Source organism: Trichosurus vulpecula, chromosome 1 (assembly GCF_011100635.1).
Source record: "Trichosurus vulpecula isolate mTriVul1 chromosome 1, mTriVul1.pri, whole genome shotgun sequence".
In the NCBI taxonomy this organism is placed as follows: domain Eukaryota; kingdom Metazoa; phylum Chordata; class Mammalia; order Diprotodontia; family Phalangeridae; genus Trichosurus; species Trichosurus vulpecula.
In genome coordinates, this window is record NC_050573.1 from 119,320,562 (window position 1) to 119,346,468 (window position 25,907).

Sequence of the window (25,907 nt, forward strand, 5' to 3'; positions counted from 1 at the left end):
GCTTCCCACACACTGAGAGTTAGCATGTGTCAACCTCATCATCTGTGTACATCCCTGGAAATTATACTGCCAAGGGAAGTGAACTTATCCACAATATTCGGAATTTCTCCATTTGCTGTAACTGTTAGTTCCATGTATGAATGGTGTGATATTGGCCAGTGGAGAATCTGGGTTTTCTTGGTGCTGTTAGGCCAAAATAAGCACAAGCAACAGAGAATCGATCCATATCTCAATTTCAGAGCCTGCACTGAGTGAACAATTATCTGCAAACAAAAAAAAAATCATGCACCAACTCCCCTCCACTTGCTACAGTAGTATGCCTTGTTTGAAGATTAACTGTATGGAACTGATTTATATGATTATATAGAAGTTATTTCATCCTGTTATTTTTAATCATTCCAAAAATGGACTTTTGTAGGCTAGGAAGGTCTAAAAAGTAAAAGACAAAAATTTGGCAGAATTTGCATTACACATTTCAGAAACTTTGATTTTATGATTTTTAGACATTAAAATTATATTACTATGCATGTAGAAATTTTTGATCTTGTGATTTACCAATCTAGCAAGTTATATAAGTTTCTCACTTATATAAAGCACTGAATTATTTCTTTCTGATATTTAGCCTGAAATCCATGCATACCTATTATTAGGAATCAAAAAAATACTGCTACAACAAAGTGATTAAAGACATTTGCATATACCTAGAAAACATCTTTTAAAAATACAGCAAGAGATGAAAAAGTTTCATTTGCACTAGAGAGAAACTTTCTGCCAGTGCTTTTTTATCTCTCCATATAGCACATTACCTCTTTGTGGGATAAAAGCAATCTGTGTCTTTTGATCTCCGCTTCAGTCTGGATACTTCAGTTCTTAGTTCACTCTGTAAAGCTTCTCCATCTGGGACACTCCCAGGCTCCGACAAGACTGCAGGGGATGGAAGAGGGCTCAAGACACAGGGTACAGGGAAACACTCTTTTGTACATGTAGTCTGAGTTTCATAACGAATGAGACGAGACTGAAGTTCAGAAAATCCTCCATCTCTTTCTAAGGCTTTTCGGTCATCCAGACAATATCTAAAAACAAGGAAAAAGTGGTTAAAACTAAAGCTTGTATGAATAATACAATAATCTTTTTTCCAAATCAGAAAACAAAGAACAAATAAGGCAAGTCTCAAAACAGAATTAGTTCTTCAGGAATCAGTACTTGGGATGAGCTTATTAATAACATTTTGAGTAAACAGTACTGACCAATGAACACAGTGAATTATTTTTCTAAGGGTATAGATGACATTAAAATATCTTAGTAGAAAAATATCAAATCAAGTCAAGAAGAATTAAGTGCCTACTATGTGCCAAGCACTAGGGGATACAAAGTAAGGTAAAAAGGAGGGGCAAAAAAGTCCCTGATATCAAGGAACTCGAAGTCTGAGTAATGAGAAAGACAACATGAGAACCACTATCTGCAGGCCAGATATATACAGGATGAATTAGGGATAGTCTCAGAGGGAAGGCATTAGGTTGAAGGATGAATGGGAAAAGTGAGACTTCAGCTGAGACTTGAAGGAAGCAAGGGAAGCTATGAGTGAAAGATGAAGGAGAGTATTTCAGGAATAGGATATAGCCAGTGAAAATGCTCAGTGTAAGGAGATGGAGTTTTATGTTCACGGGTGAGTTCAAGGAGGCCAGTGTCACTGGTTCACAGAACACATGGAGAGGAGTAAGAAGATGAAAAGATAGGAAGTGGCCAAGTTGTAAAGGGCTTTCAAAGTAAAAAAGAAGATTCTATATTTCATCCCGAAGGTAACAGGGAGTCCCTGGAGTTTACAAAACAAGGAGGGGAATGGGAGGAGTAATGTAGTCAAACCTGTGCTTTAGGAAAATCAATACGACAGCTGAGTGGAGGACAGAATGGAGAGAGGAGGGACTTGATGTATGGAAACCAACCAGCAGTCTAGAAGTAAACTGCAGGAAAATTATATGAAATTGTGTCGTCAGGAAAAGGAGCAGGCAAATTTTATCGTAGGAAAATGCAAGGTAATATATTGGGGGGGGGGGGGAGTTTAAATTATACTCCTATGATCAAGGGCACTGTGCTATTTATTTAGCTTTCTTTGCATTCCCAGCACTTAGCAGTGCCTAGCACATAGTAGGAACTTAATAAATGCCAACCTACTATCAATTGCTGACCAACCAAGAAAAATCATAGATTTGTTTTCATAAATCATTGGCCCAATGGGCTGCAAATAAACTAACAAAATTTGAAGTACTATCAGGCAGAACACTAGAAACAAAAGGAAAAATATTTCTGGATGTTTTTAAATTTATTTAAATTTAAATTAATGGTTATGTACATCTGTACTATCTATACATCTGGCTATTATGTTTCAAGGCAGATATAGTGGAGGTAGAAAAGATATAGAGGGAAAGTAAAATAATCAAGGTGAATGTTTTATATTGAAATTTGGATTTCAGGCTGAAACAGAGAGGCTAAGATAAGAAATGATTAAAAATCTTTAAAATCAAAAATAAGATAGGGCAAACAAATTTTGTTCATCGAGGAATCTTGGGAAAGTAGTAGAATGACTGTTTTCCTAAGGATAGCTCCCCTGCCCTTAAGAAGAAAACACAACTAAAAAGAGCCCAAATTCAGAGGGCTCACCCTTTCTTATTAGAAGGGAACCTTCCACAAAGTATTTCTTGGGGGGATGGGGGGGGGGAGGGAAGACTGAAGACCAACTTGACAATTCATTATTCTAATCAGTCAGTGAGTCAAGCAGTATTTATTAAACACCTACTACGTGCCAGGCATTGTGCTAAGTGCTGGGGGGGGTGGGGGGGAGAGGCAAAAGACAGTCTCTGTACTCAAGGAACTCATGATCTAATAGGGCAGACAACATTAAAAACAACTATGTACAAACAAGATATCTACAGGATAAGTAGGAGACTATCAACAGAAGTAAGGCACTATCCTTAAGAGTTCCCACAAGAAATTCTCACATTCCCACCCTCCACCTTCTGGGCCCCTGACAGTATTTTGGGTCAACCAGGGGCAATTTATGACCATCAATCAGACCAGCTCCAGGTTCAAGGAAAAAGAGTTGTGGTGGTGGCTGTAGAAGATTATGGAGCCTGGAGAATAAGAAATCACATGAGAGAGAAAATTAGAAACCCACTCCTGAATAAACTAATTAATATAGCATAAGTGGAAACACACAGCCAGAAAGAGAAAGGTAGAGAAGAAATTCAACTGCAAATCCTTTTTGAAACACTCCTCTTTAGTTAATGTCATGGAAGAACTTCCCCAATTCCACACCATCCCCCCCTTTCCTGCCCAGCCAGGAGGAGCCAGTTGACTGAAGAAAGCCAGAACCCAGAAGAGCAGGACTGGTAAAAATAGACAACAGGCCCTTACTATTTAATGGCTACTTGGAGTGCCCCTGCAGCAGTATCACAAATGTCTCTCCATACCCTCATTCAATTTTGATGGTCTGAAAGAAAACAGAATTAGCAGCAAGGGCTGGGGGAAGAACATGAGAGCAACGAGCCTTCTAAAGGGAAAGGATTGGTTATAAGCACGTTGTTATTGAGGACATCACAGAAAATTCAGCAGATTAACTAAGACAAACAAAAGTCGACTAAGAAAGAGAAATAAACAAAGAAAAGGTTCAATAACCAGAGGACAAGTACTTCATAACAAAAGAAAGTACATATAAAACCTTCTGGGAAAGGTGAAGATAACACAGCAAATTCTACAAGGACTTCTGAAATAATAACAGAATAAGTCAAAGAATCTCTGGAAATGGTTCAGAAGACTGGTTTTAAAAATATGGAATGATATCACTGAAAGAAGTCAGAAATTAAAATGCTGAAGGAAGAAATTAGCACATATCAACAGATTCTCTAACAAAGAAAACAAAAGAATTTAAATGCAAAAATATAGAAGCAGAAGGAAAAATAATAAAACAAAATAATATCAACATGATTGGAAGAATACATGAGAGCTCTACAAATTGAGAATCCTAAATTTGAAGATAGGGTGCAAGGAGATAATCTGAGGTTTATAAGACTGAGAAAAACATCATATAAGGGAACAACTAAATGACCATTTTCCAAGAAATAATAAAGAACTTCCCAGAAACACTGGAAGTAGACAGCAAAGTTCAGATTAAGAAAATCTACCATACATCAACAGAAAAAAAAAATTCAAGTTTAAATTACCGAGAAATTGTAGCCAAATTTCAGAACTACAACATCAAAGAAAACTTGAAATAGAATGGAGAAAATGAAAATCTTACAAATTCCATGGTGACTTTCATCAAGATAACAGGGGATTTGGCGGAGGAGGGTAGAATTTCATCCTCTTATTAACACAGGATTAGAGGTGTTAGGATAATATAGAGGAAGGAATCTTGGAAGGTGAGAATAAGAGACTTTTACTTTTTTCCTCTGCCTTTGAGTATTAGAAATTAGGGAGAGAACATTAAGAAGCAGAATAAAGAGAGAGGACTGGAAAGTGGATATGCCCTGCAGCGGGGGAACAATCTGGTAGCACTGTGAAGTTGACTTCTCAGGGAGGTGATAAAAGAATAGTATTCAATGAACCCTGCTGGAAGAATTTAGACCCTTCAGAAGAGCAGCTTTGACAGGGTCATATGTATCACTTCTAATAAGACAGAAGTGGAGATGAGAGAAAATATATTAGATATAGATTCATAGGCTCAAAATGAGGATATCAAAAGGGATAAATGATAGGAAAAATTATGAAGAACAGAATTAGAACACCTATATTAAAATTATGGAACACTTCTCAGTGCAGCCTTCTGCCTCCACAGATAACTAGCTTTCCTGGGAATAGGTTCTAGAGACTCACATAAGAAGGTATAAGTAAAGGAGTGAAAGGAAACAACACTTCTTGGAAAAGAGAACTTCAAATTAATAACATTGGGTAAGACCCCCCATTCCTCATCATGTGGGGCATGAAAATTAAGTACCATTCTCTTATCTGAGCTAGAAAAGAGAATAGTCAAACTAACAGATAAGAATTAGCTGTAGAGATAAAGCGAGTGAGAGAAAGAAAGAATAACAATGAAAGTAAACCCAAGAATAGGGATATACACACACACACACACACATTTACCTCCACTTTTAAGTCAGTGCTCTCATCTGATTGACTCTGTTCTAATCCTTCCTGTTTCATCACCTCTATCTATCCATCCATCCATCCATCCATCCATCTACTTACCCATTCACACCTATCCACTCACTTATCTACCTACATCATGGATTCATTTTTGTGTCAATCTGGTGAAGCCTATGGATCCCCTCTCAGAATAAGGCTTTAAAGGCATAAAACAAAAATACATAGGATTATAAAGACAACCAATCATACCCAAAAAAGTTATCAAAACATTTTTAAAAATTAAGTTCATAAATACCAGATTAATAATCCCTGATTTACATCCATGTTAAAAGGTAACAAGAAAAAAAAATAGCTGCTGTAATCCCATATGAATAGATTAAATTTCTCAATAAAAAGAAAAAAAATTGAGAAATGGATTTGCAACAACACTCAAAATTTTAATTTATATAAGAAATGTGTTTAAAACATAGGCACTGAGTGAAAAATGAAGGGATAAAATAACATATACTATGTTTTAACTCTAAAATGGCCATCTACCAGGGAACAGGAAGAAATTAAAGGTCTACATATTTTGGGTGGTTATGCTACCTATCTGTCATCTAAGGCATTAAGCCTACCTAAATGAGAAACAAAAGCAGAAAGAGTGAAACAGTAAATGAAAAAGCTATGGAGAAAGAGATCAGGACATTAATTCATTGTTAGAGCTGTGAATTGGTACAACCATTCTGTAAAGTAATTTGGAATTATGCAATTAAAGTGACTAAAATCTTCACATCCTTTAACCTAAAGATTCCACTGCTAGACCCAAGGAGGTCCAAATAAAGACTCCATATACACCAAAATACTTAGAGCAGCACTTTTTGTGGTAGCAAAGAACCAGAAACAAAGTACATGTTGAAGTGAAAAGAGGTGATCTAGTCCAGGATGACCTAATGATGCAAACCTAAGCAACCAGAAGGATGGCAGAGTCCTTAGAAATAGATAAAGAATTCTACTGCAAAGATGCCAAGTTTGAGATGCCTATGAGATATTCTCTTGGAGAAATACAATAGATGTATGCGCAAGTAGATGTATGTACAAGTAGATGATGTGCAATTGGAGTTGAGAAGAGAGAATAAAGTTGGATATACAGATCTAAAAGCTGTCTGGAGAGATTATAATTTTAATAATAATGAGAAAAGAGGATCAGGACAGAGTTCTAGCCATATAACCACGCATGGGGGTGACAAGAACAATGATAAAGCAAAGAACACCAAGGTCAGACAGGTTGAAAGAAAACCAGGAGGGAGCAATGTCATGAAAACCTGAGAAGGGTATCTAGGAGAAGGTGGAAGTTAACACTGCCAAAAGTTAAAGAGAGCTAAAGAAATATAAAGACTGAGAAAAGTCTATTGACATGGCATCAGATCAGGAAAGGCCTCATGTCAGAAGTAGTGCTTAAGCTGAGCTTTGAAGGAAGCTAAAATTTTAATAGTGGGGGTTAAGAATGAAGGCTCATTCCAGGCATTCAGGATGGTCTGTGCAAATGCAGACAGGCATGCTAGATTCAGGGGATATGAAGCTACAGCATAGCACCTGAAGGGCAGTAATGTAAAACAAGTCTAGAAAGGTAGATCAGAGACGAATTGTAAAGAACTCTATGTCAAACTGAGGAGTTTGCATTTCATCGCAGGAAGATGATTTTGGCAGCTATATAGACAATGGACTAAAAAGAAGACAGACTGAAAGCAGGAAGACCAATTAGGAGGTTACTGCAATAGTCCAAGTGAGGGGTGATGGTTAGAACCTAAATTAATGTGGTGGCAAGGTAAGGAAATAGGAAATGACTGAAAGAGACAGGGACAGACAAATGCTTGGGGGGTGGCAATAAGTCAGATAATTCAGGTTACAAAATTATTAAATAGAGAAAGGGTGATCACCTGAAATGATGAAATTTTTGATCACAGCAATTCATGAAACAATTTACTAAGACACAGTGGGGCTGCAATTTTTTTGGTAGAGGCTTTATTCAACACCAATGACCTCACTGATCCCTGAAGTCCTCAAATAAGCTAACTAGCTACTTACTATAAATTGCTTCACTTGCTCCCTACAAATTCCTGACTAAGAAGTAATTTAGGGACTACAGCCAAAAAAAAAAAAACCAAAAACCCCACCACATTTCTATTAGCACTTATATAAAAACTGAAATAAAATGCTTCAGTTTAGAATTATGAAATAAAGTATGAACTAGAACTCTAGAAAAAAATTAAACTAGAGAGAATTTCAATAACAGCTATTTACATACATGACTAACTTAATTTTTCTCATTTCAACTTCCTTTCCAAATTGAGAACTCATGAGAAACAGAACGCAAGGGACACCCAAACTACAAGCAAGTAAATTCTAATGAATTTTATTCTGACTGTCCAATTAATACTACTTAAGAACAATGTTTATTTTACCCATTAACAACAGACTCTAGCTTCAGGTACTCACTGCTAAATTACTACATAATTATTCTCTCACCATTATTATGACTCAAGACAAGCGTATGTCTTAAAACTAGAGGTACGTTATCTCAGAAAAAAAGTTATTTTCATTAAAGTACCTTATAACTAATGCTTAACTGCTTAATGATTAAAATATATGTTTAAGACTCTGAAAAGTATGTGAAACGAAATTTCTTCAATTCAGTTCCAAATTTAGTAGACATGGTACAAATTGTAACATTCATGGTATTCAGTTAACTCTGAACTCACTACTCAGTTTCTCTCTTTTTTAAGATTTTTATTCTTTGGTTCCATGTCTGAATCCATACCCATGTATTAAAGTTGCTCAGCTAAAAGAGTCAAACTCAGTAATATTGTAGGAACAAATGAAGAAAGAAAATAGTTTGCAATTCATATGATACACGTAAAATTATTATTTAAAACTTACTCAATTCCATGATAGTGGCATACAGAAGCTTTTTCAAAAGGTAAGACTTGTACTTTCCCAGGTGTAAGTTCTGGCGTCAGAAGAAAAGTATTTTCACTAAAATAAACAAAAAGAACCATTAGATACTTAAAATATATGATGCTAAATAAATAAAACAAGAAAAGATACTAAATATTGAAAGAGAGTTCACTTTTTTTTCTGTAACTGATAGCCACTTGGGATACAACCCCAGGAGACATGAGCAAAAGGTTAAGACCATATTCTGTAATCTATTTTCTTTTCCCCACATTTCTGCCTCTTCAATAACGGGAGGGGAAAAAAATAGACAGTTAATACGATTCAATTTGTAAACATTTAAATGTGTATTATAAGAGATATGACACAATTACAATACAAAAGAATAAATGAGAAGTATGTTGGTTGTTGTCCTTCATTCTCAAAGACCAAAATGACATCACTATGTTAAAGTCAAGTTACAATGTGTCCGACTGCGGCTGATCAGACCTATCGAGCTGGGAATAGTCTACCACAGGTTGGGCACAAATAGGACAAGTAACATTTGAGGTGGATTCTCTAAATTTGGGCCATCTCACATTTCTTTAGAGCTACTCCAATTCTGCTTTGTTCAGGTAGCACAGCACCTTCTTTGATGAAGGCATGCTACTCTGGGCAGTCCTGTGCCAGTGGGTCCCATGTCACACAGTCAATTCCAAAGTTCTTTAGAGAGATCATTATAATACAAACACACAAATATGATATGATGTAATACACAATTAGAAAACAAAAGAATGACAAGTATGTAAGAGAGGTATAAACTTAGGGCTATATAGGGTACGAAAGGCAAATGATCATTAGGGGATTAGGGTAAGGATAGGGACAAATAAAAACTTCATGGAAAAGACAGCATTTCAGTTGAATATTAAAGAAAGAATAGAATTCTAACAGAGAGGGATGGGACTGAGAAGGGCATTCGAAAGCAAAAATATGGATGGGAAGACATTGGACAGGTAAGGACAGCGTACGGTCTGATTTAGTCATAGTGTACAACAGTGGTCTCCACACCATTTTGTTTGCACATCCCCAGCAGTAAAAAAAAAATTTGCTCACTCATTCATATTTAAAAATTATAGATCTGTTGTGTCTGACCCTTTGTAAACTACTCCTGTACTTTTTTGGGGGGAGTTGGGTTCTTGACAAAGATATTGGAGTGGGTTGCCTCCTTTTTGCAGATGAGGAAACCGAGGCAAACAGGCCTAAGTGACTTACCCAGGATCATGTAGCCAGTGTCTAAGGCTGGATTTGAATTCAGGTTTTCCTGATTCCAGGCTCAGTATTCTATCTGTACCACCTAGCTGCCCATATATATATAACACATGTGTACGTACACACACACACACACACACAATCATACTATTATATACATTATGAAACATAAAAATGGACATTAAAAAGGATGTGATAAAGACTAAAAAACAGTATTTTAAAAATATTTTTATTTTATTTAATAGTATAAAATATCTTTCTAGTCTTAAAAGTGTATTTTTAGTGAGAAAATGATTGAATATGTATCATTATTTCTGAAAATCTTTGTTTAACATTATGTGATACCAATATCATCTATTTATTTTTCAATTAACAAAAATCTATTTTCTCTTCTTCCCCCCCTTCCCTTCTCTTTAGGAAAAAGAAAAACAAAAAATGAAATCTCTGAAACAAACATGCACACTCAAGCAAAATAAATCCCGCCTCTCCCCAACTTGAAATGTCAGAAAATGTCTCATTCTGCACCAGAAGGAGGACAATTTTTAGGATAACAAAAACATTGCAAAGACAAACAACTTGGAAAGCTGTAAGAACTTTGATCTATGCAATAACTAGCCATTATCCCAAAGGACTGATAATGAAGTATAAAGCCCATCTCCTAGAGCAATCTAAAGGTTTGGTTCTAAGTTTAGTTTATTTTGATACTAGGTTTTAATGGCTACCAGAGACAAATAAGATTATTTCCCGGCGATATATACATCCAAATGAAAGAAGCAGATCATTGGCTGTAGTTACCAAATATCAATACTCACTTAGCAATACCTTCTATCAATTATGTAAAGAGTTCTTTTGAAATTCAAAAAGCAAATTTATTTTTCCTGGTGTCGCAGGTGGGAGGGTGAGAGCAGTGGTCTCTGAAGGTCAGGTTTCAAGTCTGGAAAAGGCTGTTCCAGATGGGAAAAGGGGGGCAGCAGCCAGGCAGATGACAATACGGTATACATTGAATTCCTAACAGATGGCCTTTTTAATTCATTTCCAAATTCTCCAATGGGTTGGAGGGTAGGGTGATAGTCTGGACAGCAGAGTTAGAGATTGAGGTAGACTTCTGAGCCTGTCTACTTTAGAACCAAGCCCCAGATGGTAGTTGCTACCATGACCTTTCACCTTTTACCAACTGCTGTTGCTCTTGCCGTGCCTGCTCTTTTTGGGATCTCTGGGATGTATTTCACCCTGGGCCAACACAAACCTCTCTCATTCTTCTAAGGGGCAGGAGCCTGGACAGGTAGAAAGAAGCTCTTGTTCCTGACAAGCATTTTCCAAGGCCAGTGAGGCTGGTTGGGCTCAAAGACGGCCTTTATGCCCACCCCAGGATTCTGTGTGGTATGCCTAAATCTGTCCTGGATTGTGGAACACAAATACCAACTACTTCCCCCCAAGAATAAAGACCTGAAAGAGTCCACAATTCTGGAGAAGCAGAATGTAGCTCTCTCAGTTGCAGCCTGGGGTTTCCCACAGTATGGAAGGTATGGGAGGCCAGGAGGCTGCTGTAGTGATGACCGGGGAATAAGAACAGAAGCATGCTGAGACCCGTATGGAAAGACTGCCTACTTGTCCATCTCCCTGGAAAGGTGCCTAGGTGCCTAACCATCCACCACAGCCAGCACTGAACACAAGGAGCACAGCAGAAGTCGGTGAGAGTGCAAGCATGCTGAACAACTGTGCCGCTCTCCTCAATTCTAATACTTGTGTGTACCCCACAGAGTATACTTGTATACTTCACTTGGATTGAGCTCATTATGAAATAATGCTCAAAAATCACTGTGGAGAAGCTCTGAGAAGAACCACTTACTGTTCACATAGGTGAACAGATTAGGAAAATGAGTAAGCAAAGGAGATAAGAGAAGGATCATTTGGCAAGAAATAATAAAAGCAACAAGTAGCTAGGTGGTGAAGGGGATAAAGCACCAGGCCTCTTGTCAGGAAGACTTATCTTCCTGACAAGTTCAAATCCGGCCTCAGACACTTACTAGCTGTGTGAGCCTGGGTAGGTCACTTAACCCTGTTTGCCTCAATTCCTCACCTGTAAATAAGCTAGAGAAGGAAATGGTGAAACACTCCAGTATCTTTGCCAATAAAACCACAAGTGGGTCACAGAGTCAGACACAACTGAAGTGAATGAACAACAATGAACAAAAGCGACTGTGTGTAACATTTTATAAAAACATGTCTTTATGTTTGAACACTTTTGTCACTTTTTAGATATTAAGTGCTTCCTGGGACAGAAAAAATGAAAGCAGTTTAGAAGACAAGTATGATTTTCTACCATGGCTTCTATTTCCTAGTAACATAAGAACACGGAAATCTAAAATCTTGACCTCTTATTTAGGAAGGTGACAGACTGACTGCTTTTCAGAAATGGAACCCCAAATTGCTGACCTCCGTTATTCTGGTGAGGTGGTGGCAGCTCAGGGCACAAAAGTCTGTTCAAAAGTTATCTCCAACACAGTTCATCAATTTTAAATTCATTAGAGTTAATAAACTCCTCATTCTAAAATGCTATGGATTAGTCTTTAAGTTATTTCTACCTTAGTGTAAATTATTATAAATAAGAATCTAGGTGACATAGTGAATTGAGTACAGGACTTGGAGTCTGAAAGAGCTAAATTGAAATCCTGCCTCAGGTAAGTGATAGCTGTGCAATACTGGACAAGTTATTTAACCTCTCTGTGTCTCAGTTTCCCCATTTGTAAAATGGGGATAACAACAACAGTGACTATTTCATAGGGTTATTGTGAAGATTAAATGAGTTAACATATGTTAAAGTGAACACATACAAAGTGCTTTGCAAATCTTAAAGTGATATATAGATGATCAGTTGTTGTCGCTCAGTTGTTTCAGTTGTGTCTGACTCTTCATGACCCCTTTTAGGGTCTCCTTGGCAGAGATAATGGAGTAGTTTGTAATTTCCTTCTCCATCTCATTTTACAGATGAGAAAACTGAGGTAAAGAGGGTTAAGTGACTTGCCCAGGATTACATAGCTAGCGTCTAAGGTTAAATTTGAACTCAGGTCTTCCTGACTCCTGGCCTGACGCTCTATCCACTACGCCACCTAGCTATCCTACACAAATGCTAGCAATGAGCAACTATTAACCAGGCTTTTTATTCTATCTAAGGCTGAAGAAAGGAGAACAGGAATTTTGATTGTGTAGATGGAATACACTGTATAGCCAGGGAAAAACATAAAGGACTGGTGGAGGCAAGAAATTGAAGGTAGAGCATTTAACTTGTGATTTGTAGCCATAAGAAGCAACTAATCCACTCTGATGACAATAAAAGCTGACCTCTCCCTGGGCTTATAGGTTTTATGGAGCACTTTAAAGACACATCTCACTTGGTCCTCACAACAACCTCGTCACATAGAAATGACAAATATTATCCTCATTTTACTGAGGAGACGAAGCTTAGAAAGGTGGTTAAGCAATATGGGCTCAAACTTCTAATAAATTGATGCCAGAGGCAGGAATCAAACACAGGTTTTAACTCCTTCCACTCTTTCAAGCTGTCTCTATCTCTGAGGTTTGCTGCTCCTGCTGCTCATTGTCATTTTACACGTTGAAGTACACAAATGGCAGACTGGGTCATAATTAGTTTTTTTTTTGGGGGGGGGGGAGAGGCTTGGAGGGGGGAGGGCAGGGCAATTGAGGTTAAGTGACTTGCCCAAGGTCACATAGCTAGTACGTGTGTCAAGTGTCTGAGACTGGATTTGAACTCAGGTCCTCCTGACTCCAAGGCCGGTGCTCTACTCACTGCATCACCTAGCTGCCCCCATAATTAGTTTTGTTACAGCGTAAAAAGTATGTTCAACCTTTCTTGTGGTAACAGTAAAGGCAAGTTTGGCTAAGAATATATAGCAACCAACTTGTCAATTTCCCCTACAGTCATCACTTTATGGCACCTAAACAGATACCCTGTGCACAGAAAGTACCTATCTCAGTTCTGACAAATGTATCCTGCCTTTGCAATCTTGGATCATTCATTTGAAAGTATAGTAACACAAAAACTCCGTATGTAAAAAGTGTGTATGCTTCTCGTCCAGTTTATTTTTGATAAGCATGAACAAGAGAAATAACCTCAAAATTGAAAAACTTAAAGATTCTAAGTAACAGGGAACAGTTTTCTTTGACAAAAAAGTGTAAATGACCAGTATTCATAACTAAATGAGTCTGGAAGATTGACCTCAATAATCTGAATGGACCAGGGGTAAGATCAGACCAAACTATGAAAAACCTGAATTAAAAAAAAAAAAAGACACCTTTTTTTTTTTTTGCATGCAACTAGGAAATAAAATATACAGGCAATGGGGCATAGAAATCCATCTTGCCCTACAAGAAAGTAAGGGAAAAGGGGATGGGGGGAAGTGGGGTGACAGAAGGGAGGACTGACTGGGGAACAGAGCAATCAGAATATATGCCATCTTGGAGTGGGGGGAGGGTAGAAATGGGGAGAAAATTTGTAATTCAAACTCTTGTGGAAATCAATGCTGAAAACTAAAAATATTAAATAAATAATAATTTTAAAAAATTTTTAAAAAAGAATAAAAGCAAAACAAAATTTAAAAAAATAGCTTTTAAGGACACAATTATATAAATAAATAGCCAATATAAAGCTGATAAGAAGTTTTTCTGCTTTAACTAATTTGTAATGACAAACTGGAACTCAAACACTGATGATAAATGAAATGGAGCCGTGCAAATGTTGAAAAGTTTGTTGTGATTGCTGAGGAAGGCAAACATTCCTCTCTACCTTGGTTGGAACAGTGTTAACCTGTGAGCAGAAGCCCCTGGGGGGAGTGTGTTGATCACTGTGTGACAAAGGGCAAGTTTCTTACCCTTTGGGAGCCTCAGTAATAGCTGGAGTGTGCCACAGGGAACTAAAAAAACCCAGAGTTGTTTCAAGTGCTATAAATATGAATTTATTACTAACATTACTAATTTGCTCATGAAATCTTTTTTTATTAAACAAAAATAAACTTCAGCCTGGCCACTATTTGAATTCATACAAATGTCTAATTAATTGGTTCCAAACAAATGAAATTTTCCTACAGTTTTCAATATCTGCTTTTTGTTTTACAAGTTTTCAATTCTCAAGGACTCTATCATATTGACCTTTTGTGTTTCTTGTTTTTCTAAACGTAATCTTACACACTCTCAAAATTAAAAGCATCCATGCTAGATCACTACCAACAGATTCACTAACAGATGATAATAGTATCTGAGATTTATATACGAAGTATTCAAAATCCAAAATTTTCTCATTTAATTCCCACAGAAACATTGTGAGGTAACTAACAAATACAATCACCCCCACTTTACAAATGAGGAAACGGGGAATTTATGTGATTTACCCATGGTTACACAGTTAACATAAGAAGTGAATCATGGACTTAGGTTTCTGTTGACTCAAAGTCTTTGAATATATCCCTCTGCAAGCCTGCCCTCTTCTCCCACTGCTGACTTCCTCCTGGATGAAGCCTCCATCTTGTGGAGGGGCTGAGGCTGGCCTACCTTCATTCTTCTGCAGGCCCTGTTCCTGACTTCCTCTGGATTTCTAAACCACGTTCCCAACCTGGTACCACCATCTCTCCCCTTTTCAGCTCCCTTTGTGTGTTGTCTTCTCCCACTCTGAGGCAGGTAGGTAGGGCAGTGGATAAAATGCTGTGCCAGGAGTCAGGAAGAACTAAGTTCAAATCCAGCCTCAGACACATAGTAGTTATGTGACAGCGAGCAAGTTACTTAACCTCTTCCTTTCCCAAAAGTGGGGATCAGAACAGCATCTGTCCCCAGGGTTGTGAGGATCAAATGAGATGAAATTTGTAAAGCACTTAGCACAGTGCCTGAACACAACAGGTTCTCAATGCTTCTTTCCATCTTTCTATGTTGCCTCCAATTGAAAGGCAAGCCATATATGATACACTCCACTAGGTACAAAGATAAAGAGATTGGCAAGGATGGAGTAGGGAAATGGATTAACCGAGAAAAACTCACACAGAAATTTGCTTTAAACACTATTCATACTCACATTACTGTCCAAACTTTGTGAAGCAAAATACTTTTGACCTTCAATGAGTATCACTTCATATAACTTCAATCTCAGAGCCATTCTTTTTACCATTTCTGGTTATGTCAATCAAAACAACAATGTAGGAAAAGCTTGTTAACCAGATTAAGACCAATTTGTTCTGATCAGAAGGTAATATAAAGAAGAGAATAGGCAGAATTTACTTGAGTAGCCTAAAGATAATGTTCAAGACCGTGAAGTACATGCACTTACTTTGTCTCTCTCATATCCACCCACTTAAAAACAATATTTCCTAGTTTTGTTTATTAGTAAATCCTTTCTCAAATTCACCTTTTGATTCATGATTTATCATGAATTCAAATAAAGCCTTCAAAATTACCATGATATTAATTATCCTCTGGAAGGTTTTCTAAATAATGTACTAGCAAAAAAAACGTGCTGTATTGAGGAAATAATTCACTTCCCTTTGTTGTTGTTTAGCTGTTCAGCTGTGTCTGACTCTACATGTCCATGGGGTTTTCTTGACAATGATACATTTCCTTTTCTAGTGTGACCCCATTTTACAGATGAGAAACCAAGGCAAACAGGAGGTTAGCCCAGGGTCATACAGTAAGTGTCTGATGCCACATTTGAACTCAGGTCTTCTTGACTCCAAGTCTGGTTCTCTATCCACTGTACCACCTACTTCCATTGCACACAGCTAACTGGCATATAGTCAAGAGACAGTAAAGATATTAGCATTTATTACGTATTAACTTTGTAGAACATCCACTAAAGTCCTATTCCAACAATGGGAGGTGAATGTAAGCTCTAGTGGAAGATCTGACAAGTCCTTTCCAACTCTAGAAGTTAGAAAGGCTTCCAGTAAAGATCAAGCAATGAGTTGTCTGACTCCCATCAGACTAGTTTAGCAAGTTAGTTATTCATCACCAGAATTTAGATCATCAGATTTTTTTTTTTGGCCATAGAAATTCATGAAGACCATCTACTAAGGCAGGGCTGTCCAAACTTAGGTTTTTATTGAAACAATAGACAATATATTTTGATTTGCTATTTTAGTGAGAACTCTGTGGTAGCTCAGCTTCGTTTACTAAAGCATTTATGTAAATTTCTATGCTTGTAGGTGGGCCGCATTTTGGACAGCCCTGTACTAAGGAATAAAGGGTCTAATATCATGAAGGCACACTTCAGCGTACTCTCCCAATGCACTGGAGTATTGAAGAACTTTGTTGAAAACACTTTCTGTCAAAATACTGTCTAAGACATATGTGGACAATGAGTTTCTAGGGGAAAGTATGATGGGCAGCACAAAATATTTTTAAAATTTTAACTATTTACAGTAAGAAAGAGAACTGTGCATTTCAATTCCATGACACTATTTCTTCATGCATGCACTCTCTTCACTAGTGCCCTCTTTCTCTTCTCTTGGTGTTTTTTTTACTAATAATTATATCAATTCACATTTATGTAATATTTTAGCCTTACAAAAACTTCCATATTTCTGTCAAGAGCCCCATCATCCTTCACATGACTTTGATCTGCATTCTCAAGTGTCATATTCAACTCCTCCTTCTAATTAACCTCATATATACAGTTGCCCAATTTTGTCATTTTTATTTCCACAATATCTCTAATATGAATCACCCTCTTTCTACCTCACACAGTCATCACTCATGAGTTCATGGCCTCATCTCCTCTTGCCCAAATTTATTGTAATAACCTGTTTGTCTTCCCTGCTTCAAGTCTGCCCCCACTCCAATCCATTCTTCACTTGGCTGTCAAAGCAATTTTTCCTAAAGCGCAGGTATGACTGATCATGCCAACCTTCTCTTCTCCAATAAGCTCCACTAGGATATAATAGGAATGTAAACTCTAGTATCATATAAATTCCTCTGTTTAAGCCTTTAAAGACTTTCACAAACTAGCCCCTTCCTACTGTTACAGACTTATTACAAATGACTCCCTTCCACACATTTTTTACCATCCAGTCACACTGACCTTACCATTCTTCACTCATGGCATTCCTATCTCCCCTCTCCATACTCTGCACTGGGGTCCTCCATTCCTAGAAGGCTTGCTCTCTCTCCTTACCTCTAAGTTTTGGACACTTGGATTTCCTTCAAGATTATGCTCAAGTGCCAAGTTCTTCATAAGGCCTTTTCTGGTTCTCCTAGATGCTAGTATCTTGCCTCTCATTGCCTTTCCTAAACTCCCAGTTACCTTGTATCTGCTTTGTATTTTCTTTAAAACTTGATATGTGTATCTCACCTTCCCTTTTGGAATGTAAGCTTGTTGCAAGTAGGGACTGTTTCACTTTGGTCTTTGTTATCACCAGTGCCTGGCACATAGTAGGCATTTGATAAATATTTGCTGGTTAAAATACAATATACATGAAACCGCTTAAGACTAAAAAAGGTTATACTGAATATCAGAAAAGCCATCATCATTTGAAAGAAAGTAAAAATACCTTCACCCTGACGAGTGCGACTGGTAATAGTCATCTCAAACACATTGAGAAGGTATCAGGTGAATTATTTGCAACTCACTTTTAAGCTTCAATAATGGAGAATTAAAGAGAAAAAATATCCATTATTTTATTAGCACAGAAACTCTGCTGCAGCCTGTACAGAAAATGTTGGTAGCTTTATCTACCAGTCATTTTGAATAGTGTAGACTTGGTTGCAAATACAGAAATATTCTGAAGCTCTTCATAAATGCAACGTTCCTTGTTTGAAAGATGCAGAAGGTAGAATAATATGAATCATGCTGTTTATGCTTTTCCTAGTTTTTTAATAGCTGTATTTTGACTAGCTCTTCAGATTTTAATCAAAACATGTTCTGATTTTAAAACCTGAAATGGATCCCATTTTTATTTTAAAGTAAAACATCTGACAGTTTTCAAAAACAAAGACTGTAATGACAGTATAAAATACTAGTCTGGGAACTGGAATACTTGGATTTTACTCCCAGTCCTAATTCTTAGCTATTATATAAAATGCCTACCCATATACTCTATCAAGGTTATATAGCATCTTCGTTTTCTAGGCCTCATCTTCTTTATGCCTTATAGCTCTCGAAATCTGAAAAAGTATCATATTTGGTCCTTAAAATAAATAATTTTGGTCCCCTCTGATAATGAGATGAGCCTTCACAAGTTGAGTACTCCAAGAACAGAACACAACTCAGAAATAACAAAGAATTCTGTGAATCTGGAAGTGCTCCAAAAACACTCTCAGGTTCCTGCAATCTGTAAAAGAAGTCCTTGCTCTATTGTTCACAGCTTACTGACACTTCATCCACACATTCACCACCAGATTTGAAACACTAAGCTGGAATGCGGAAATAAGGAGAAACAGGTCAAAATGACAGTAAAAATGATAAACAGGAAAACAATGGAGGCTACGGGAGAGTAACCATATAGTAATAATGAGTTACATTCAGAGGACTTTTTAAGATATACGAGTAGGCATTATATTCGGTATCCTCTGATAATTCAGCAAAGTGCATAAAATTTTAGATATATTTGACTTATAATACTTCCTACCTCTCAGAAAAAAATCAACAAAAAAGAAAACTATTTCAACACTTAAGTAAAGCCTAATTATAATTTTATTTATTGAACTCATCTGAATGGAAGAATTAATCTTTCTTCCCTACCCTGCAAAAAAACTGGGAAAAAAATTAGTCATTAGTCATGCTACATAACAGTCATAGTCATTATGTATGATTATGTATTTATATAAGTAATTGAGACACTGAAGCAGATACACATGGAATTAAATTACCAACTTAAATTTTAAAAAGATATGTACAGAAAATGGAAACAAAGGCAGGTAAATAAGGATAAATGGAAGTATAGCACAGCCCTCAAAGAATAGGGCAGAGAGGTGGCATAGTGGATAGAGTGCCAAGCCTGGAGTTAGGAAGACCTGAGTTCAAATCCAGCCTCAGACATCTACTAGCTATGTGACCCTGGGCAAGTCACTTAACCCTGTTTGCCTCAGTTTCCTCATCTATAAAATGAGCTGGAGGAGGAAATGGCAAACCTCTCCAGTATTTCTGCCAAGAAAACCTAAATGGGTTCACAAAGAATCAGATACGACTGAAATGAATGAACATCGACAACATAAGACCATGGATTTAGAACTAGAATGGGACTTAGAAAGCAACATTTTTACAGCTGAGGAAACCGAAACCGAAGAAATGATTTGCCCACAGTCACAAAGGTGCTGTAGGTGGAAAAGCCAAAGCATGAAACTAGGAGTTAATCCCCAATCTAAGACTTTCCTCTGAGTGCCAAAGCTGAGAATGCACAGAGACTGCTAAGTAATACTAAAGACAAAAAAACCAAAGGAGTGGTGTGATAGGGTAGAGTTTTCTGGGTTCCTTCAGAACCCTGGAGAAAAAGCACAAAAAAAAAGAGACAGGACAACTGTTCATGGCAGGCAGGGATGTTGCAGAGAAGACAGATCTCCTCAACTCTTGTTTGGCTTCTCTGCCAAGGAGACTTGATCTTTTGACCAGAAAGGACAAAACCAGAAACACTTAATAAAGGATTAAAATTTAAGAAAGCAGGGAGGTAGTAAAAGAGTACCTAGCAGTCCATGATGAATTTGAGTCAAGATGCAGATAAATTACTGAAAGCAGTAGAGGTGATTGCTGATCATTATCACGACTGAAAATAATGGCGAACAGGAGGGATGTGCTGTAGGACTAGAGAAGGGGCAAATGTTCTGATATTCAAAAAAGGGACAAGACTGGAGTGTGCAAATTGGAGACACAGAACAATAAAATAGATTTGATACAGGCAGCCAGGTGGTGCAGCAGGGAGACCTGAGTTCAAATATGGCCTCAGTCACTTATTAGAAGGCGACCATGGGCAAGTCACTTAAACTCTGCCCCAGTTTCCCCATCTGTAAAATGGGAATAATAATAGCATCTACCTTCCACAATTGTTATGATGATAAAAATTTGTAACACTTTGCAAACCTATTATTTTTTTTTCAAACCTGTTATTATTATTTTAAATCCCTGGCAAAAAACTAGAACATACTTTTTTTTTAACAGAATGATCAGCTAGAAAAAGAAGGGCCATAAACAAAGAGCCAACTGGCTTTATCAAGAACAGGTCATATTAGAATTAACTCATTTCTTTTTCAAACACGGTTGCTGCAACAAAAATCAGGAAAGTCTACCAAGTTTGCAAAGCACTTTTACGTAATTATTTCATATGAATTTCAAACTAACCCTGTGAGGTGGGTATCACATACTTCGTTATACCTATTTTACAGTTAAGGAAACTGATTCAAAGATTAAATCACTTGCCCATAGTACACAGAGATCCCATGCATCCCTGACAAGCTGAGCAATCTCTACGTAGTGTGGCTCCGCTACACTCCCTCCCTCCATGTAGATTAAAGCTCTTCCATACCTCAGTAGCTAATTGTAAGAAGTGCTATAGTTTAAAAAAAAAGATAAGTCACCAATGACCAACCTTCTGGCAGAGAGCCTCTCCAAAAGTAGCTAGGCTGGCCCTCAGAAAACGAACATGTCAGGCCTCACTAACAGGCCTTCTACCTTGAGGGAAGCTACTAAAGCTTGTCAGGGCCTAGGCTTAAAGACGCCTCATTCACAATGGGGAATCATAATAGGACTTGTGTGGAAGCTTACGTATAATAACAGCTGTTTGTATCACACTTTCTAGAGATCTTTACATTATCTCATTATAATCATTCAATAAATGTGTGATTAATTGCTATGGGATTATCTCCTATTAAAAATACATAGTCTTCTCTCAAAAGGCTCGATTCTAAGGGACAGAAAACATGCATCTTATTGAATCAGAGTGAGTTCCAGCTTTGAGGAGAATTGATTGCTGTTTTGGTCATGGGAATACTGACCTGGTGGAGGTAGGAACAAGGAGAGAGCACTGGGAACTACCCAGAGTCACACCACATATATACAGAAATAACACCGATTCTTATTCTGAGTTCATATGCATGGCACTTAAAGACCTCCAAAACCGGGCCCCTTCTTTTCTTTCCAATCTTTTCACACTCTCTTCTCTGCATTTGATGATATAACTCCACTGTCCTATTTGCAGTTTCTCAAATACAACCTTCCATCTCCCATCTCTGGTTCACTATCCTGTCCCTCATGACTGAAATGCTTCATCACCTCACTTCCACTTCTCACTTTCCCTGACTTCCCAGTTTTTCCAGACTCCTCTACCTCTGATAGGACATTCCCTCTGAAATTACAATCCATGTAGTTTGTATGTATTTTGTATGTTATTTAGAGAATGTCAACTAGAATGCAGGCTCCTTGAGGGGAAGCACTGTTTCTGCCTTTCTTTGTATCCCCAACATTTAATTGTGTATAGAAATTCTTGTTTACTATGTCTTACTCCCTCCCAACCTACCAATCCCATTTCCCAGTCTCCTTCCTGGAATAATGCCTCCTAGTGGGAATCTAAATTTCTTAGCAGCAAAATGTAGGAAGAGAGATTCTTTCAGCTGCAAACTATGGACTGACTGACTAGTCTTGCCATCTAGTGGTACTATCAAAATCTACAGGACAACCCTAAAGTGACTGTTTTTGTAGAGATACAAAACTTATTCTCCAGAGAATAATAATGACATGTATCCTTTTTATATAAAGACACTGGTTCTGATCCATCATCAGTAATGAAGGTTTTTTGAATACTTTTTCCAACAGTGGTTGAGGAAACAAAGATGTAATGGTCCATTTATTCCTCACCCTTAATTTCCCGTAGAGTCAACAGTATGCAAATACATGACATCTGACAGGTACTACGTGTGCAGGTTGTAACCTACTACAGTGTTAAGAACAATGACACACCACAGAGAACAAGCATAAGACCTCTGCATCATCAATATGGTACTGTAGGCAACAGAGCTAATCAGAAAATGTGTTACTAAACATCACTTATAATAAACATAAATTATCTAATGTTATAAGTACTAATAGCTTACCTCTTTTGGATATGCAAAGGCTGAAGATCCCCAACAGGCAATCCCTCTGGTGTAAAGTATTTCAGCAGTTCTTTTGCATCTAGTAAGGTGACGGATTCCCGATGACCATCCTTATGGCCCAGCAATTGCTCAGATGAACGTGACAGCATAGGCGTTCTGGGGAGGGTGGTAGGTGGGGGGAGTTAATCTATTAAGGAAGAACTAGAATTCAACTTGACCATAAAAAGTTGGTGAACAGAAACCAATAAAATAAAACCTAAACTAACCCTACAGCCAGGGATGAGTAAAGATTTTATATTTTGTTAAAATGCTCCTTCTCTTTCCCCACCTTAGTCTTGTTACAAGGGTTGGCTTGCTTGCTGGGGGGGAGGGGAGAGAAATATTTAGAAATAAAGCTAACATACACACACACACACACACACACACACACACACACGTGTGTGTGTGTGTGTGTGTGTGTGTGTGTGTGTATGTACGTGTCTGTAATTTTAAAATAATTTTTAAAGAATGTTAGTAAGCTCTTTGAGGATAGTAATTATCTTGGTTTGTCTTTATATACCAAGAGTCCAGCATAGTGCTTGAAATATAGTAGGTGCTTAAAAAATGCTTATTGAATGAATGAATAAAAACTGAGAGAATGACTAAATCTAAGTAGGAAAGAAAAAAAATCTAGAAATCACAACAGATCTCATACTACATAAGTCAGCAATGCTGGCATGACTTTTTGTGCTGCTGCCTAAGGACGGTATTGAGGTATGTATTTTTCTTCCATGGAATTTTCTCTGATTAACCTTACTGTACTTCAAATTCTTCTTTACACATTACACTCTTGGGCACTTATATAAGGTTTCTAAAATTTTAAACTATACAAGCTTTTATGACACCAGTAAGTGTATCTTCTGTAAACGCTACAAAATTGTAAATTTTTCAGGGCAAGGAGTACTGTCCTTTACGTCTCTTTTACCCTGTTAAGAGTTTATTGAAAGAGGACTGGAATTCAGAATGCCTGTGAAAAGATGCAGTCATCATAAAATTCTCAAGGTCTCTTCAAGCCATGATTATGGCTCACTATGAAAAGGCACTGAATCATCAGCATGAAATACCTGACATTTGGATACTATTTTATACTTGTCTAAGTCTTGCTTTCATCAGCCACAAAGGGTAGATTAAGGCACAAGTATTATTGCTGAGGTAACGGGTACAAAAACACTTTGAATAGCTAAAATTACTGTACAGGTGTAAGGTACTCTAATTTCACAGACAAGGAAACTGGGAAACAGTGGTGTTAAAAGAATTGCCTAAAGTTATGTAACTCTCTAATAACACAGGCAGAACTATAATACAGGTCTCTAGACTTCCAGGCTATCTTTTTATAATCGAAAAAAGAGTCACCAAAAATAGCTAGCTACAGAAAGTAATGAGAACTGAAAAAGGAGAACAATTATGTTTTGACTCAAGGAAGAGCTCTGCAACACTGAAGTAACACTATATTTAATCAGAGGGCCATTCAAAACTCCTACCACATCACCCTGTCCCCAAGATATAATGAAGTGATACTTTATCTCTACAGAATATTTATTTCATGACTTTACATTAATGAAAGAGAACATCTCTTCCTCTTCTCAATCTCCAAATTGGGTTCTAATCTATGTGATCAGAATACTAACACTAATACTAACAGTTTAAGAATTGTAAGTTACTTTTATTAACCGACGACAAATATATTTATACTGCCCTTGTCCCCATTCAAAATTGTTCTTAATTTTTGAATGAATGATATAAAGGCTAATAAAAGTCAAATAATATTTTTAAAACCTTCCATAACATTATTTTATAATGAAATCAGATTGTTGCACCATGATGTATTTTATTTTTGAACTTGACATAAACTGCTTCCTGGCTTGGTCTAATTTTTATCTAGCAACTGGTGAGTACTGACTCAGTGTAACTAACATTAAGTCAACTTATATTCTTCATACAATGGGGAAAATGTATAATTTGTATTTGTGAAGTACTTCATACACAAGAACAACAAAGCATTTTTAAAATAATGGTTCATAGGGTATTGCTATCTTAGATGTGCTAGGTGAGATTACAAGGTAGTAGCTTCCCCCCTCCATTACCCCCACTTAAACTTGGTTTACACACCAGACAAATTCAGAAACAAAGTTAAGCATCTTTTGCCCACAAACATTCACCCTAAAGCAAGGATTGAGTATGCACTCCCTTAATTAATTTCTGGTGCTGACACAGAATAGAAAACAAGCAAATTTGTCAGAGAACATGCTAGAAAAATGAAATGATAAACACCTAAAAACACCAAGGTACTCAGCAAATACCACTAAATAGTCCCCTAAGTCAAGAAATCAACAAACATTTATCAAACACTTATTATATTCCAGGAACTGTGCTAAGTGACAGGGATAAAAAGAAAAGGCAAAAACGCAGTCCTTGCCCTTACAGAGCTCTCTTTCTAATGGCAGAGACAACATGCAAACAATTCTTTACACGCATGATATGTAGAGGGTAAATGGGAGGTGACCTCAGAGGACAGGCACTAGTGGTAGGAGGTGGGAGAAAGGACTAGGAAAGGTCTCTTCTAGAAGACAGAACTTGAACTGGGGCTTGAAGGAAGCCAAGAAGGCCAATAGAAGATGAGGAGGGAAGGCATTCCAGGCAAGAGAGACAGCCGATGCAAAGGTATGGAGTCAGAAGATGGAGTGTTGTTTGTGAAGAGCAATAAGAAAGCCAGCGTTACTGGACTATAGCATATGTGGAGGAGAGTAAAGTGTAAAAAGACTGGAAAGGGAGGAAAGGGAGAGGCTGTGAAGGCCTTTAAAACCAAAATGGAAGATTCTGTATTTGGTCCTGAAAATAAGGGTGACAGAGTCATAGCCGTACACTGGGAAGATCGCTTTGGCAGCTAGGCGCACCCTGGTGGCAGGTGTGCTAATAAAGAGGAGCATATACCAAAGATGCTGTGAGGCTTGACAACAGACTGACAACTAGACAGTCATACATACAACTCTGAGCCCACATAATGAGGTAAGTTTAATCCTGCCTCTATAGTTACCATTCATTCATAACAATTACCTGAATTTTTGCTTAGCTTTTTCAAATGTTTCCAAGTTCTGAAGAACATGTCTTTCCAGCCATTCCAAGGGATTAGTTTCCAGAAATGTGGATTCTGAAGAAATGTTTTTAGAAATATGAGTAATAATAATAATAGATCATAATTATACATCTTTCTTACAATTTGCAAAGATTTGCAAATTTTACAAACATTATATGATTTGATCCTCACAACAATTCTGTGAAGTAATACTGGTATCTCCATTTGACAGATGAAGAAACAGGTTGAAAAAAGCTGATTACCTCGACCATAGTCACATAAGAAGCCAACACCCATGGGAACTGATAAAACAAGCCATGAGAAGAATCAAATCACAGCCTCTTGTGACTCTAAGCCTAGCATTCTTTCTACTATATCCTCTAAAAGGTGCTAACAAACT

At 37.4% G+C, this 25,907-nt stretch overlaps 1 protein-coding gene across 1 annotated transcript in view; it reads right to left on the reverse strand.

The window, feature by feature from the left end:
- Positions 1-25,907, reverse strand: part of LOC118833850 (MDM2 binding protein) — an 82,196-nt gene that overhangs the window by 5,227 nt on the left and 51,062 nt on the right. Inside the window, exons 16-19 of the mRNA XM_036741265.1 lie at positions 25,489-25,582; positions 22,396-22,551; positions 8,059-8,154; positions 807-1,073 (exon numbers count right to left, since the gene is read on the reverse strand). Coding sequence (XP_036597160.1) covers positions 807-1,073; positions 8,059-8,154; positions 22,396-22,551; positions 25,489-25,582 — 613 coding nt within the window. The remainder of the gene's footprint in view (positions 1-806; positions 1,074-8,058; positions 8,155-22,395; positions 22,552-25,488; positions 25,583-25,907) is intronic.